Below are 17074 nucleotides of genomic sequence, written 5' to 3'. Positions count from 1 at the left end.
CGGGGATCTGACCCTGGAGCACTCCAGATGGAGGAGGGACATTCAGGATGGGAGGGAGAACCAAGAGGTCAGGCACTGGGAGCACACCGAGGTGCTGTGTGAGCAGTGGGACTGCCACCCACCCACTACCCCACCCCTATCTGTGGGGGAGTCTGCCAGTGCCACATTGTGCCCCCAGAGTGGAAGCAAGTCCCAGGTCCTGCCCCTGATGGAAGACAATGTTCTTACAGGGTTTGACAGGACAGGTTAGGCAAGGTTTTGGCAGGAGTGTGAGACCCACGTGTCACAAGGGGGTGGCCATCAGGAGACACAGGTGGGTAGAACACAGACCGTACAGCACAGGAACAGGCCCTTCGGCCCACCGTATCTATGCCAAATTAAACTAAATCTCTCCTGCCTGCACATGATCCATATCGCTCTGTATTCTTGAGTTTAACAGCCTCAAAACACCACCATGATATCTGCTTCCAACGTTTGCCCGCGTCTGGCCCATAACCTCCGAACTTTTCCCATCCACGGACCTGTCCCGGGGCCTTTTAAATGTTGTTCGTGTACCTGCCTCACCCACTTCCTCTGGCAGTTCGTTCCATATACTCACCGCCCTGTGTAAAACAAACCTGCCCCTCGGTCTCCGTTAAATCTTTCCCCTATCACCTCAAGCCTCCGCCCTCTAGTTTTCGACTCCCCCACCCTGGGGAAAGGACGGTGTCCATCCACCCTGGGTCGGAGAGGCAGGGAGCTGCTGTGTGGGGCTCGGTGGGGGGACACATCGCAGCCAACCGCCTGCTGGAGGACAAGAGTTTCTGCAGACACCGGAATATGGAGCAACACACAAAGTGCTGGAGGAACTCAGCGGGCCGGGCAGCGTCCGTGGGGCGAGAGGGATGGTCGACGTTTCGGCAGCAGGATTGTTTTGTTTTGTAAAACTCGCTCCAACTCCCCGTGGAACAATCCCCCGGTGTTGCACCTTGTGACCACTGAAGCTTTGGAGAGGACGGGCTCCGACCGCTGCCCGAGTTCGCACGCTGGGGGGAAAGTGATTCACGGCACTTTTACTGGTGTGGAAGTGTCCGGCGCGAAGATTGGACGTTCCCCACCGTCCCGGGACACCCCCACCTTCCCGGGACCCCCGACGCACCGCCCCCACTCACTGTAGGCGTTCTTGCCCCTGATTTTCCGGGCCAGTTTGCGGAACGGGCAGTACTGGGTCGCCAAGCGGAACACGCACTGCCTGCGGCGCCGCTGCACTCTCTCCGTCGCTGCCATCGCCTCGCCAGTCCCCGGGGACACCACCTCTCCTCCTCCCCCGGCCTCTCGCACTCTCCCCAGGCGGACCCACGCAGCGGCGCGCCTCCCCTTAAAGGCGCTGGGCTGGCCGTGGGACATTCGGCCGACGCAAAATTCCACGTGGCACCGGCTCCTGCATTGGGATCCTTCATCTAGAACAATCCTCTGAGGGAGCGCCGCACTGAGGGAGGGGTGGGCAGAGGGAGCGCCGCCCTGTAGGAGGGGCTTCTATTTGGATTTCTAGTTGATGTAAAGAATCCCACAAACAACAGGGGAGATTTCCCCAGCGAAGGGGGTGGGTGGAGTCAACACTTACCCAGATGGAGTAACAGGTAGACAGGGTGGTGAAGAAGGCTTTTGGCAGGCTGGCCTTCATCAGTCAGGACACTGAGTATAAAAGTTGGGAGGTTATGTTGCAGTTGTACAAGTCATTGGTGAGGCTGCACTTGGAATATTGTGTTCAGTTTTGGTCACCCTGTTATAGGAAAGATGCCATTAAGCTGGAAAGAGCGCAGAGGAGATTTACAAGGATGTTGCTGGGAATTGAGGGACTGAGTTATGGAGGGAGGTTAGGCAGGTTGGGGCTTTTTTCATTGGAGAGTCAGAGAATGAGGGGTGATTTTATAAAATTGTGAAGGGCATTGAAGGGTTGAATGTGGACAGTCTCCTTCCCAGCTTTGGGGTATCAAGAACTAGAGGGCACAGGTTTAAGGTGAAAGGGGAGAGATTTAATAGGAACCTGAGGGGCAACTTTTTCAGCCAGAGGGAGGTCAGTATTGGAATTAGAACTGGTTTATTATTATCACTTGTACCAAGGTACAAGTTGTCTTGCATACTGTTCATACAGATCAATTCATTACACAAGTGCAAGTGCATTGAAGTAGTACAAGGTCAAAGAATACGGAATGCAGAGTAAAGTGTCACAGCTACAGAGAAAGTGCAGTGCAGGCAGACAATAAGGTGCAAGGTCATAATGAGGTAGATTGTGAGGTCAAGAATCCTTCTTATCGTACTAGGGAACTATACTATAGTCTTATAACAGTGGGATAGAAGCTGTCCTGGAGCCTGGTGGTACGTGCTTTCAGGCTTTTGTACCTTCTGCTTGATGGGAGAGGGGAGAAGAGAGAATGTCCAGGGTAGGTGTGGTCTTTGATTATGCTGGCTGCTTTACCGAGGCAGTGCAAAGTATAGACAGAGTCCTGGAGGGGAGACTGGTTTTTGTGATGTGCTGAGTTGTGTCCACAACTCTCTGCAGTTTCCTGGGCAGAGCAGTTGCCATACCAAGCCATGATGCATCCAGATAGGATGCTTTCTATGGTGCATTGATAAAAGTTGGTGAGTGTCCAGGGGGACATGCCAAATTTCTTTAGCTTCTTGAGGAAGTATTTCAGAGCTTTCTTGGCCATGGCGTCTACGTGATTGGACCAGGACAGGCTATTTGTGATGTTCACTCCTAGGAACTTGAAGCTCTCAACCCTCTCAACCTTGGCACCATTGATGTAGACAGGTGCATGTACACCACCTGCTTTTTGAAGTCAATGACCAGCTCTTTTGTTTTGCTGACATTGAAGGAAAGGTTGTTGTCATGACACCATGTCACTAAGCTCTCTATCTCCTTCCTGTACTCTGACATCGTTATTTGAGATACGGCCTACTACGGTGGTATCATCTGCAAACCTGTAGATGGAGTTAGAGCAGAATCTGGCCACACAGTCATGAGTGTATAGAGAGTAGAGTAGGTGGCTGAGGACACAGCCTTGTGGGGTGTATGGAACGAGCTGCCAGAGGAAGTGGTTGAGGCATGTACATTAACAACATTTAATAGGTACTTGGACAGGTACATGGATGGGAAGGTTTAGATGGCCATGGGCCAAACGTGGGCTAATGGGACTGGCTTGGATGGGAATCTTAGTCGGCCTGGACCAGTTGGGCCGAAGGGCCTAGTTCCGTGATGTATGAAGGGTCTCAACCGGAAACGCTGACTGTTCAGTTCCCCCCACAGATGCTGCCTGACCCACTGAGTTCTCCAGCAGCTCTGGATTCCAACGTCTTTAGTCTCCCTGGCCACAGATATCACTGGCCATCACGGCTAGCCAAGCCCCCAGCCATATGTCGGTGTCTGTGGGACCTCGCAGTGCGAAGCACTTCTTACAGTTTATTCAAACCACAAAGTGCTTTCAGATATCCACAAAGGGATGGGGTGGGCGTTTTCAAATTGCAGGCCAACTTTTCCCTGTAACCTTAGAAGTAAATCAGTAACTGGGGTAAATAATTAACCAGAGAACTCTCCCAGAAGGTTTACTTTATTCAGAGTTTGGTCTCCCATGAGCTGGCTCTTCATTGCTGTTTAGGCATGGAGGCATTTAGAAAATGCACAGCAAAATATCTGAACCTGGGCAAGAATGTGAAACAGAATATAAATCAAAGTCAGTGAGGAAGCGGTACAATGGTCTCAAGGTTCCAGGTTAATGTCCAGCCTCCAGGTGCGCTTCAGCCCCAGAATCTCTGGCGTGGGGACTGGCTCTGTTCCTCCTGCCCTGGCTCACTGAGGGAAGTCGCGAACATCTTGTCAGGTGCCAGTACGAACATGTAGGACAGGTTGCAGATGAGTAGCCCCAGGATGGGGAAGAAGGTGAGGCCGTAGCCAAAACCCCGGAAGGTGCTGCTGATGGCAAAGGTCAGCCAATAAATCAGCCTGAGGAGAGGAAGGTGGGGGAGCATTATACAGACACTCGGGGTTAAGTCAGCGCAATTGAGACACAGAGTGAAGCTCCCTCTACACCATCCCATCACACACTTACAGGGTCAGACACAGAGTGAAGCTCCCTCCACACCGTCCCATCACACACGCCCGGGGTCAGACACAGATTGAAGCTCCCTCTGCACCATCCCATCATGCACTCCCAGAGCCAGTCACAGGGTGAAGCTCCCTCCACACTGTCCCATCACACACTCCTGGGGTCAGACACAGAGTGAAGCTCCCTCCACACAGTCCCATCACACGCTCCTGGGGTCAGACACAGGATGAAGCTCCCTCCACACCATCCCATCACACACTCCCGGGGTCAGACACAGAGTGAAACACCCTCTACACCGTTCCATCACACACTCCCAGGGCATGAGTTAGACACAGAGAAAAGCGCTCTCTACACTTCCAGAGCCGGACAGCGCAGGTCTGAGGTGGCCATTTCTCGAGAGACCTCTACTGGGCTCCTTCATTGTTCAGGCTGCTCCTGCACACTCTACACAGCCTTGGTGGATGTTCAGATGCTGTGGGGGTCTATTCTACCTTCTGGTAGCCAGGCTTTCCCCAGCAGAGGTATCTCTCTGCAGGAGTCTTCCTCTGGAGACCCAAGGTGGGGAGTGTCTGAGGATTGGACATGCAGAGGGCTTTGTTGGGTCTGGGTCAGTTCAGGGACCTCCTTATTGTTCTGCTCCTGTGCCTGGTCAGTGTGGCCTCTCAGCCCAAGTAGTGGGCTGCCGTGAGAGCTGTCCATGCTGACCCCCTGCCCCTCTGCTAAAGTTACATCTGTGCTGGACCATCCCTGGAGAGGGGACCCGTGATGTCTGCTGGGTCACTAATCCAGGAACAGTGGAGATTGTAAGGGCTGGAGTGTATCCTGGACACAAGATTCCCCCACTGGTTTAATAAGCAACAAGCAAGATGCTGGAGAAACTCAGCAATTTGGGCAGCATCTCTGGAGTGAAATAGTCCAACATTTGAGGTCAAGACCCTCCACCTGGACATCTGAAGAGCATCCAGATGAATGCTCTCAACCCAGAACATCAACTGCCCATTTCCCTCCACAGATCCTGTCTGATCTGCTGAGTTCCTCCAGCATCTCGTGTGTTGCTCCAGATTCCAGCACGTGAAGTCTCCTGTGTCTCCATCGCAGTGTTTTAATAAACTTATGTTAAAACAAAAATGAGGCTCTGGGGAGAAAAAGGACAAGGAAGGAGAGAGATTAAAGGCCATCCCTGGGTAACGAACCGGTCCCATTTCTACAGACATCCTTAAGTCGATCTTGTCCACACACAAAGATTACTCGATATGGTAACCACACCTCCATAGCCATCAAAAAACTCATAAGACTGATAAGAAAGAACAATTATTAAAAGTGGAGAGAGATAGGAAGTCAGTGCTGCCGTTTGTAGGAACGGACATTTGAACGTACGTCGGACTTTTGGATTGAGTAACGTGACAGGAGCGCATTGTGTTTACAGGTGTCCATAAGTTGGGCGTACGTCACCTGGGGCCGGAGTGCAACACTCCCCTCCACCGTCCACTCTCAGGGAACAGGGCAGTGAGAGCCGAGCAGGGAGGAGTTGGGAACATGTAGGGGACTCACCTGGCCAGGGCGAAGAAGGCAGTGAGGAGGGGCAGGAGCTTCAGCACCTCGTGTGGGATGTAGGTGGAGAGGACCAGGAGGTTGACGAAAAACAGCAGGAAGAGATGGATGGAGTCGGTGATGAAGCGCAGGTGGATCTCAACCTCATCCTTCCTCTTGCCGAAGGGGTCAAGCGAGGAGGAGCAGAGCCGTGCCAGTCCGTACACAATGAAACCTGTGGGAGGGGAGAGGGGACAGGGGTGAGATCGTGGGACCTTTCACCTCACACTGCCAGAGTCGGACCTGGGAATCAAAGCTTCACCAACCCGGCGTCAAATCCTGGGGCAGTGAGGGGGGAGTGTGGGGGCTGGTGAGGGGGGAGTGTGGGAGGGGCAGTGAGGGGGGAGTGTGGGAGGGGCGGTAAGGGCGGAGTTCTGGAGTGTAGGAGGGGCGGTGAGGGGACACTAGGAGGGGCAGTGAGAGAAGTGTGGGAGGGGTGGGGAGAGGGGAGTGTGGGGGGGCGGTAAAAGCGGAGTGCTGGAGGCTGGGAGGGACGGTGAGGAGGGAGTGCCGCGCTGAGGAAGGGGCGGTGAGGAGGGAGTGCCGTGCTGTGGGAGGGGCGGTGAGGAGGGAGTGCCGTGCTGAGGAAGGGGCGGTGAGGAGGGAGTGCCCCACTGCAGGAGGGGCAGTGAGGAGGGAGGGGCAGTGAGGAAGGAGTGCCGTGCTGTGGGAGGGGCGGTGAGGAGGGAGTGCCACGCTGTGGGAGGGGCGGTGAGGAGGGAGTGCCACGCTGTGGGAGGGGCGGTGAGGAGGGAGCGCCGCGCTGTGGGAGGGGCGGTGAGGAGGGAGTGCCCCACTGCAGGAGGGGCGGTGAGGAGGGAGTGCCGTGCTGTGGGAGGGGCAGTGAGGAGGGAGTGCCGTGCTGTGGGAGGGGCGGTGAGGAGGGAGTGCCGTGCTGTGGGAGGGGCGGTGAGGAGGGAGTGCCACGCTGTGGGAGGGGCGGTGAGGAGGGAGCGCCACGCTGTGGGAGGGGCCGTGAGGAGGGAGCGCCACGCTGTGGGAGGGGCGGTGAGGAGGGAGCGCCACGCTGTGGGAGGGGCGGTGAGGAGGGAGCGCCACGCTGTGGGAGGGGCGGTGAGGAGGGAGCGCCACGCTGTGGGAGTGGCAGGTCTGACTGAACACTACACAATCAGAGGTGTTGTCATTTGGATGAGACTGGTTGTCAGGTCTACTTGACCTGTACAGGGAGAGAAGAGCAGCTGAGCTTTTGCCAACGTGGTCAATGTCTGTCCTTCAGACCAGCATCACAGTGCAGATTATTTGGCCGTTATCGACTCACTGTTTGTGGGATTTTACTTTGTGCAACTGCCCAGGGTTCACATTGAACAAGTCACTGCATACCACAGTCCTTCTATCACCAAAGATATTTGAAACCTGCTGTTTATTGTCAAAGGGGCTCCAGAAATCCAGCATTTTCTTTCCTATGTCCCATTAAAACACTTCCCTCTTTCCTGGTTGTGTTGAAATCACCAGTCTGTCTCTGAGTGGGAAGGGGACGGGGGAACAGATTTATTGCCCATCCCTGAGTGACAGCGTTGTCAGTGGTGGGGCTGGAGTCACACGGGGGTGAGAGGTGGTGTCAGAGTTGTCCAGGCCAGTAAATGCAGTGCATTTTGCCGGTGATCCACACTGCAGCCACAGTGCGCTGCTGGTGGAAGGAATGTTGGGTGGGGTGCTATTTAAGCAGGCTGCTTTCTCCTGGATGGGGTAGGCTGTTCTCCCTATATACCTCCCTCCAGCCCCTACACCCCACCCTCATCTCCACCCTCCTCCTGTTGCTTGATTCCCGTTGCTCCACCACTAGTGGCCATGTCTTCAGCTGCACAGGCCCCCGATCCCCTTGCTGAGTTTTCAGCCCCTCTCTGAGGTACCCCCTGGGATCCTCCGTCCTTGGTCAAGCTTTTGCCTACTGTTGGAATTGGATGCTGGGGTTATGACCCACAACTCCACCTTGTCCCCACCCTAATTAAGCAGGAGACGCAATGACCTTGGAGACACAGGAGACTGCAGATGCTGGGACCTGGAGCAACACACAAGATGCTGGAGGAACTCAGTGGACCAGGCAGCATCTATGGAGGGAAATGGACAGTCAACGTTTCAGGTCGAGACCCTTCACCTGGACTGAAAGATAGCGGGCAGATAGTCAGTAATAAAAAGGTGGGGAAGGGGAGAAGTGGTGGAGCAGGAGCTGGCATGTGATGGGTGGATCCTGGTGAGGAAAGGAGGGGGGGAAGTGGGGATAGGTGGATCAGCTGAGGTGGGGGGACAGTGGGGATGGGTGGATCAGGTGAGGGGGCGAAGGTGGGGGTAGGTGGATCCAGGTGAGGTGGGGGGAGGAGTGGGAATGGTTTCTAGTCCCCTGATCTGCCTAACCCCCATCACCGTCTCTTTCCCCTCCTCCACCCATTCCCCACACACTCCTCCTACTGCTTCTCCTCGCAGCCCTCATCCCTCCCCCCCCCCCCCGGGGTCCATCTTCCACCTTCCTCTCCCATCAGCTTCCACCATCTGCAGCCCTTTGTTGCCCCCCTCACCTCCCAACTCTCTCACTATTCCCACTCTCCCCTCCTCATCTGCCTATCACCCACCCCCTCCCTCACCTGTATCCACCTATCTGCCAGCTCCTGCTCCACTGCTCCCCCCTCTTTATACTGGCTATCTCCCCTCCAGTCCCAGTGAAGGGTCTGAACCCAAAACATCGACTGTCCATTCCCCCCCATGGATGCTGACTGGCCCAGCCTAGCACTGACTGCCTAGCACGGATCAGTTGGGCCGAAGGGCCTGCTTCTGTGCTGTACGCATCTGTGGCCGTGACTTACCCATCAGGATGGGAATGGTGGCGAAGGTGCTGCAGCGGAGGGTGTAGATGAGGCGGGCAATGAGGCTGGGCATCAGGGGCACGTCGAAGGGCAGGAAGACGTAGGCCCCGTACAGGAAGCAGGGGTAGACCAGCAGGGATCCAACCAGGGCTGCCGTGGCCTTCAGGTTGGGGCGGCTGCAGCAGCCGCAGTGTCTGCCATCCGGCCCAACTCCCTCCATGCCCGCCTCCCCATCTGGCCACTCCGCGTCCGGCGGAGCCCGGCTCTGCAACCGGCTCCCACGGCGGAACACCAGGAAGGGCCGGTGCTCGTGGCTGCTGTCCAGGACCTTGCCTCCATCGGGCTTCACACGCACTCCCTCCTCCTCCTCCTCCTCCTCCTCCTCCTCCTCCTCCTCCTCCTCACTGCTCCTGCATGTCAGTGAGCCTCCAGGGGCCACCCGTATGTAGACGCTGGGGTCACAGAGGGGCAGTGGTGGGGGCTCAGCCTGTGCCTTGGGCAGGGAAGGGTCCTCGTCCTCAGTGGGCCCAGGGCTCTCGCCGGATCCTGGCTCATCCCCCTCCGGCACCACCTCAGCTGGCGGATAGGCCTCCAGACAACTCGGGCGCTGCTTGTCATCTGGGTACTCCAGGGTGTCCGAGCTGTGCAGAGGGCTGCTCGCTTCCTCCAAGGGCGTGGAGCTCCCTGTCCCTCCGGAATCCGTGGCCTCAGCCTTGGAGACATCCTCCTGGTCCACTGGGCTCTGGGAGTTGACTTGGACCAAAGGCAGGAAGGCTGACATACCGGGCAGCTCCTGTGGAGGAGGGACAGAGAGCAACATTGGAGTATGGGTCACAGCTGGACACAGCCTCCCCCTCCCCCCACCGGGGACATATCCACAGATACAGCCGCTCCCTGCCCCCAGGGGAATATCATCCATGGACACAGCCTCCCCCTGGGTGAGTGCTGCGCTGTGGGAGGGGCGGTGAGGAGGGAGTGTTGCACTGTGGGAGGTGTGGTGAGGAGGGAGCGCCGCACTGTGAGGGAAGGGCGGTGAGGAGGGAGCGCCGTGCTGTGCGGGTGGGGTGGTGAGGAGGGAGCGCCGTGCTGTGCGGGTGGGGTGGTGAGGAGGGAGCGCCGTGCTGTGTGGGAGGTGCGGTGAGGAGGGAGCGCCGCACTGTGCAGGTGGGGTGGTGAGGAGGGAGCACCATGCTGTGTGGGAGGTGCGGTGAGGAGGGAGCGCCGTGCTGTGCGGGTGGGGTGGTGAGGAGGGAGCGCCGCACTGTGCAGGTGGGGTGGTGAGGAGGGAGCGCCGTGCTGTGCGGGTGTGGTGGTGAGGAGGGAGCGCCGTGCTGTGCGGGTGGGGCGGTGAGGAGGGAGACATTAAACCAAGGCTTCTTGACCTCAGTCAGGAGCAGGTCCAAGATCCCAAGGTGGGGGCTTGCTGTGCATATATTGGCGTAGACTTTCCTGCACAGGATGTAAAGTGTTCACAATTCTCCAGCAGTTGTAGAGATCACAGGCTGTGAACGAAGGCTTGCAGTGAGTGAACCAGCAGTATAACAAGTGCCCTGTCTACCTGCGAAAGTTCAGGTGCCACACCTGACTGCTGTAGGTTGTGTGCATGCAGCCTGTGGGAGAGTCCCCTGTACATACCGTCAGTGGGCAGGGCTGGCATTGTGTTCTGAGTCTCGCCACAGCCCTGAGCAAGAGCTTGTTTAACTGGTCAAACGGGAGACAGTGAACAGACCCTTCAGTGCCAGAGCCAAATCTTGGCAAGAGGGAAGGGCCCTGTGATTTCTTCTCTTCTTAAAGCCATTCTTTCTGAGTCCATTCCAACTACAGGTGGAAAATCCTCTGAATGAATTCTTTTACACTGTTGGACACGAGTTGCCTCATGGTCTGAGACTAGATACAAGGGCTAGGAGGTCCCAGGCTGGAGACCAGGCTGTGCTGCATGAATACAGCAATATGTAGACATGGCAACACGTAGACACAGTGACACGCACACGAACAAGGCGACACACACACAGAGTGACGCACACACAGTGCCACATACACGTGCACACAGCGACACACACACAGAGTGACACACACACACACACACACACACACGCGCGCGCGCGCGCGCGCACAGACTCTTCCTCACCCCCGCATCCCCACCTTGATTGATGAAGGATTACACACAGTCTTTTTCCCAGGGAAAGGGAACCAAAAACTAGAGTACATAGTAAGTGAGAGGTGAAAGATTAAAAGGGACCTGAGGGGCAACTTCTTCACCCAGAGGGTTAGAGGGTATACGGAACGAGCTGCCAGAGGAAGTAGGTGAGGCAGGTACAATAACAATATTTAAAAGACACTTGGACAGGTAATGGATAGGAAAGGTTTAGAGGGGCATGGGCCAAATGTGGACAAATGGAACTAGCGTAGATGGGAATCTTGGTCGGCAAGGACCAGTTGGGCCGAAGGGCCTGTTTCCGCGTTGTATGACTCTATGACTCTAAGGATTGCAGACCCAAAACATTGACTGGAGATACAAGAGACTACAGAAAAACACGATGATGCTGGAGGAACTCAGCAGGCCAGGCAGCATCCGTGGAGAAAAGCAGGTGGTCAACGTTTCAGGTCAGGACCCTTTTTCAGGACAGCTGAATTCCTCCAGCATCATTGTGTTTACTGAGCAACTCAGGAACTCAGTGGGTTGAGCAGCATCTGTGGGGGAAAGGAATTGTCGACAGCTCTCCTGCAGATTGTTTGTTGCTCCTAAAACATTGACTGTTTCTCTCTCCACAGATGCTGCCTGACCTGCTGAGTTTTTCTAGCAGTTCCTGTTTTTCTCTGATTCTGGTTCATGTCAAATTGAACACCCCCTCCCCCAGTTCCCTTCCCTCACTATCCCTTCTAGACTGTCTTCCACTCCTGCCCTGCACTTTCCTGCCTCTCCCCAACCCTGGACCCCGCCCCCCACCTCCTCCTCCTCCTCTTCCCCCCTCATTCTCCTAAAGTAAAGCAGCTTGTTCCTCCGCACTCCTCCAGCCCCAGGACTCAGGGGCCCTCTCTCTCACCTGGGCTCCTGAACTCAGGATTGGGTGAGAGGAGACCCCCTGAATTCCAGTGTTGGCAGAGAGGGGAAGACGTGGCAGCTTCACTCTGGGACAGCACCAGTGAGCAGGAGAGTGGAGAGTCCAGGGTTGGGGAGGGAAGGAGAGGACAGGGGCCCTTGTGCTCTGGGTGCCTCTTCAGCTACAATTCCAAAGTTTAACACCCACAACTTGGGTCAAATGTCTATCAGACCCTCACACTCCCCTACGATATCTGTCCCCAATAACAAGAATCAACAACTCCCTTCCAAGCAGTGCCCACTGCCCATCACTTGAGGGTACAAGGCTGCCACTTGGACAGGGTTGCCGTGACCCACAGATAATCTCCCACTCGGTGAGGCACTTTTTGCCACCCTAAAGTGGCAGAACAAGGCTGTGCATTTGCTCAGTAAGGACAATATATACTGGCTTTGGAGGCGGCGCAGAGGAGGTTCACCATGCTGATTCTGGAGATGAGGGGGTTAGCCTATGAGGACAGATTGAGTCACCAGGGTCTATACTCGCTGGAATTCAGAAGAATGAGAGGGGATCTTATAGAAACATACAAAATTATGAAAGGGATAGATAAGATAGAGGCAGGAAGGTTATTTCCACTGGTAGGTGAGACTAAAACTAGGGGACATTGCCTCAAGATTCGGGGGAGTAGATTTAGGATGGAGATGAGGAGAAACTGCTTTTCTCAGAGAGCAGTGAATCTGTGGAGTTCTCTGCCCAGGGAAGCAGTAGAAGCTACCTCATTAAATATATTTAAGACACAGTGAGATAGAATTTTGCACATTAGGGGAATTAAGGGTTATGGGGAAAAGGCAGGCAGGTGGATCTGAGTCCACAGCCAGATCAGATGGTCCACTCCTGCTCCTATTCCTTATGTTCTTATTAACTGTTCCACTTGCTCCAGACAAAACACATCAGGAGACATTTACGCAAAGCTCAGAGGGTAGAGGGTGATCGAACAGAGGAGAGAGAGAATGCGAGGGAGGGGTGGATAGGCAGATGGATTTGGGAAGCTTCCCCCTCCTGTGCCATTTCCTCCTCCTTGGTTTAGAGCCAGCACAAGTCCACCAGACATCAGCGCAACATCACAGAACTGAGGGAGCACCTCATTGTGGAGGGGCAGTAATGAGGGAGTGCCACACTGTGGGAGGGTTAGTACTGAGGGAGTGCCACACTGTGGGAGGGTTAGTACTGAGGGAGTGCCACACTGTGGGAGTGTCACACTGTGGGAGGGGCGGAACTGAGGGAGGGCCACACTGTGGGAGGGTTAGTACTGAGGGAGTGCCACACTGTGGGAGGGTTAGTACTGAGGGAGTGTCACACTGTGGGAGGGGCGGTATTGAGGGAGGGCCACACTGTGGGAGGGTTAGTACTGAGGGAGTGCCACACTGTGGGAGGGTTAGTACTGAGGGAGTGTCACTGTGGGAGGGGCGGTACTGAGGGAGGGCCACACTGCGGAAATGACATCTATCAGGTGATGTGTAAGTTAGGGCCCATTTGACGTCTCAGGTAAGGGCCCCAAGGCCACGAATGGAGGTCCCTCCTGGCACTCTCCCTGACGAAGGAGACACGTCCCATTCCCACGTGGACTCTGCCTCTGGGATTTGAAGCATCCTGTTGCATTGCAAAGCTCCCATTTCCTTTCTTCCCACTCCTTCTACAGCTGAGCGTATTTGAGCGTTTCATTGGTGGATCGCCCTCACCACCCCTGCTCTGATTGGCTGTCCTTGCTGCAAATTGTGAAATAGATGGGCAGAGCCAATAGCAGGCGTTGCTTGGATTGAGGGCGCTCCCAATTGGATGTTGAACTGGAAATGCACGAAAGGCAGTGCAAACTTTTCGCTGAGATGTCGCAGTGAATCTAAGAGCAGTTTTGGACAAATAAATCTTACCTTAATCCTCCGGCAGATGCACCGAGATTGATAAATTTAGATTCACATCAAACACATAGCCAGCCTTGTTCTGACATTCGGTGGAATCTAACAAACTGAATCACTTTCTTCCATCAGAAAACTATCCTCTCTATTTTCATGCCTTACTTCCTGCAGTTCACAAACCTGTTGGACAAGAACCGTGATTGATTGTCTTCAAGGGGAGGGGCATGCAATTAAAGGGACGGAGAACAGGGAAAAGGAGCATTTTATTTGTTGATGCAATATGAGAAAGTAGGTTTTGTGATTAATTTTCTGCAGATTAATTCGATGGTCTGGACTCTTTGTTACTGTCAGATACAATAATACTGACTATACCAATTGCTATCTTATTGTCACGTGTACCGAGGTACAGTGAAAAACTTTGCTTTGAAAGCTGTCCATACAGATTATTTCATCAGTATAGTGCATTGAGGAAGTAGAAGGGAAAACAATAACAGAATGCAAAGTAAAGTGTCACAGTTACAGAGAAAGTGCAGTGCAGGCCGACAATAAGGTGCAAGGGCCACGACAAGGTAGATTGTGAGGTCAAGTGTCCATCTTATTGTACTAGGGGACCGTTCAATAGTCTTATAACCGTGGGATAGAAGCTGTCCTTGAGCCTGGTGGTACATGCTTTCAGGCTTTTCTATCTTCTGCCCGATGGTGGGGGGGAGGAGGGTGCAGGAGAGAAATGCATAATAATACATACATTCTAGCTATCTCCCCGGGCAGGCAAGGTAGTGTAGCGGTTAGCGTAACAGCGTAACGCTATTTACAGCGCCAGTGACCCCGGTTCAATTCCTGCCGCTGTCTGTATGCTCTCCCCGTGTCTGCATGGGTTTCCTCCGGGTGCTCCGGTTTCCTCCCACATTCCAAAGACGCACGGGTTAGGAAGTTGTGGACATGATATGTTGCCGCCGGAATCATGGCGACACTTGCAGGCTGCCCCCAGAACACTCTACGCAAAAAGATGCATTTCGTGTGTTTCGATGTACATGTGACTAATAAAGAGATCTTATCTTTCAGTCCAGATGAAGGGTCTTGATCCGAAATGCCAACTGCCCATTTCCCTCCACAGATGCTGCCTGACCTGCTGAGTTCCTCCAGAAGTTTGCTCTTTGGTACAGGTTCCAACATAATTCCACTTGAAGATTATCGCTTCTTCAAACCTGAAGATATTTGCTGCCACTGATAATGATGTGGGAGGCCATTTGGCCCATCAGCTCCCAGGGAACAAACCTATTCCTCCTAAATACCCTGTACCCATACCACTGGTTCTTCACATGCTCATCAGCTCCTAAACCGTAGGAAGGATGTGGTTGTACTGGGGAGGCTGCAGAGGAGATTCACCAGGATGCTGCCTGGACTGCAATGTTTCAATTATAAGGAGAGGCTGGATGTGGTTTGTTTCCCTGGGGTGGAGGAGGCTCAGGGATGTCATGGAGTCATACAGCGTGGAAACAGGCCAGTCAGCCCATGATGACCAGTGGGCACCTATCTGTATTAATCCCAGCTTCCAGCACTTGGCCTGTAGCCTTCTATGCCCAGGCAATTTAAGTGCTTGTCTAGACACTTCTTAACTGCTGCCAGTGACCCTGCTTCCACCACTCTCTCAGACAGTGCATTCCAGGTACTCACCACTTGCTGTGAAAAATGTCCCCCTCAGATCCCCTCCAAACCTCTTATCCCTTACCCTAAATCTGTGTCCTCTAGTTTTACTCACTTCTGAAAAGGGGAAAGGTTTCCTGCAGTTTACCCTATCTATACCCTTCATAATTTTATATGCCTCAGTCACGTCCCCTCTTAACCTCCTCTACCTCCAGTCTCTCCTCATAACTGAACAGGTAGCGACCTGGTGAATCTCCTCTGCACCCTCTCCAGCACTATTGCCCCTTTCTATAGTGTGGTGACCAGAACTGCACTCAGTACTCCAGTTGAGGTCTGACCAGTGTTTTATAAAGTTGGAGCATAACCTTTGCTCTTGTATTCAATGCCTAACAAAAGCCACTATCGCACATTCTTTCTTAACCACGTTATTTATCTGCGCTGCCACTTTCAAGGATCTTTGGACTTCATACCAAGGTCTTTCTGTTCCTCAGTGCTCCCTAGGACCTTACCATTTATGGTGTACGGCCTAGCCTCATTAGTACTCCCAAAATGCATCTCCTTACATTTGTCAGGATTAAGCTCCAGCTGCCATTTTCAGCCCACCTCACCAACACTGTAAGGCTTTCAACAAGGTCCCATGTGGTAGACTAATCCAGAAGATTAAGATGCATGGGATCAATGGTCACTTGGTAGATTGGATTCAAGATTAGCCTGGCCATAGAAGACAGAGGGTAGTGGTGGAGTGGTATTATTCTGACTGGGAGTCGATGGTGTTCCGCAGGGAACAGCGCGGGGACCCCTGTTGTCTGTGATATATATAAATGACTTGGACAAAAGTGCAGATGGCCTGATTAGCAAGTTTGTGGATGACACAAAAATTGGTGTTGTGGACAGTGAAGAAGGTTGTCAAAGGATAAAGCATGATATAGATTAGCTGCAGATATGGGCGGAGAAATGGCAGATGGAGTTTAATCTGGTGTTGTGCTGTGGGAGATCAAATGTAGGGGGAAAGTATACAGGAAATGGCAGGACCCTTAGGAACATTGATGTACAGAGGGATCTGGGGGAGCAAGTCCATAGGTCCTTGAAAGTGACAACACAAGTAGATAGGGTGGTAAAGAAGGCGTATGGCATGCTTGCCTTTGTCAGTTTAGGCATTGAGTACAAGAGTCAGGAAGTCACATTGCAAGTGTATAAAACTTTGGTTAGACCACATTTAGAGTATTGTGTGCATTTCTGGTCGCCCCATTACAGGAAGGGTGTGCAGGCTTTGGTGAGGATGCATATGAGGTTCACCAGGAGATGCTGCCTGGATTAGAGAGTATTAGCTATAAGGAGAGGTTGGACAAACTTGGATCTTCAGAAACTTGAGGGGAACTTGGAGCTTTGGAGGCTGAGGGAGACCTGACAGAGATTATGAGCATAGGTAGAGTAGACAGTCAGAGGGTAGAAATGTGAAAACTGGAGGGCCTAGTTTTAAGGTGAGAGGGGGAAAGTTTAAAGGAGATGTGCAGGGCAGTTTTTTTGTTTACACAGAGAGTTGTGGGTGCCTAGAATGTGCTGCCAGGGGTGGTCAGGGAGGCAAATACAATAGTGCTGTTTAAGAGGCATTTAGAGAGACAAATGAATGTGCAGGGAATGGAGGAATATGGATCGTGTGCAGGCAGATAGGTTTAGATTTAATTTGGCATCAGCATCAGCACAGATATTGTGGGTCAAAGGGCCTGTTTGTGTGTGTACTGTTCCACGTTCTAACACATACCGTAGCCTGACTACCCTCCACACTGTCAACAACTTCGCCAGTCCTCGTGCCGTCTGTGAACTGACCGATTATGCCGTCTGAGACATGAGATGAGATCTCTTCATTAGTCACACGTACATCGAAACACACAGTGAAATGCATCTTTTGCGTAGAGTGTTCTGGGGGCGTTACGTAAATGTCACCACGCTTCTGGCGCCAAAATAGCATGCCCACAACTTCCTAA

At 53.5% G+C, this 17074-nt stretch overlaps 1 protein-coding gene across 2 annotated transcripts; it reads right to left on the bottom strand.

Moving 5' to 3' along the window:
• Positions 1–3572: 3572 nt before the first annotated feature.
• LOC127587445 (transmembrane protein 79-like) lies at positions 3573–13615 on the bottom strand. Of its 2 annotated transcripts, XM_052045768.1 has the most exons (5): positions 13461–13615; positions 9877–9996; positions 8495–9287; positions 5637–5850; positions 3573–3982 (listed from the first exon to the last, which is right to left on the bottom strand). In XM_052045768.1, the coding sequence occupies exons 3-5, from the start codon at positions 9273–9275 to the stop codon at positions 3778–3780; spliced, it is 1200 nt and encodes a 399-aa protein (XP_051901728.1). In that variant the 5' UTR covers positions 9276–9287; positions 9877–9996; positions 13461–13615; the 3' UTR covers positions 3573–3777. The 2 variants fall into 2 exon arrangements, with proteins under 2 accessions (XP_051901728.1, XP_051901727.1); XM_052045767.1 differs by lacking the exon at positions 9877–9996.
• Positions 13616–17074: the final 3459 nt, after the last annotated feature.

The sequence above is a fragment of the Pristis pectinata genome, chromosome 40 (genome assembly GCF_009764475.1).
Source record: "Pristis pectinata isolate sPriPec2 chromosome 40, sPriPec2.1.pri, whole genome shotgun sequence".
Lineage (NCBI taxonomy): Eukaryota > Metazoa > Chordata > Chondrichthyes > Rhinopristiformes > Pristidae > Pristis > Pristis pectinata.
This window is presented reverse-complemented; position numbering and strand designations above follow the sequence as displayed.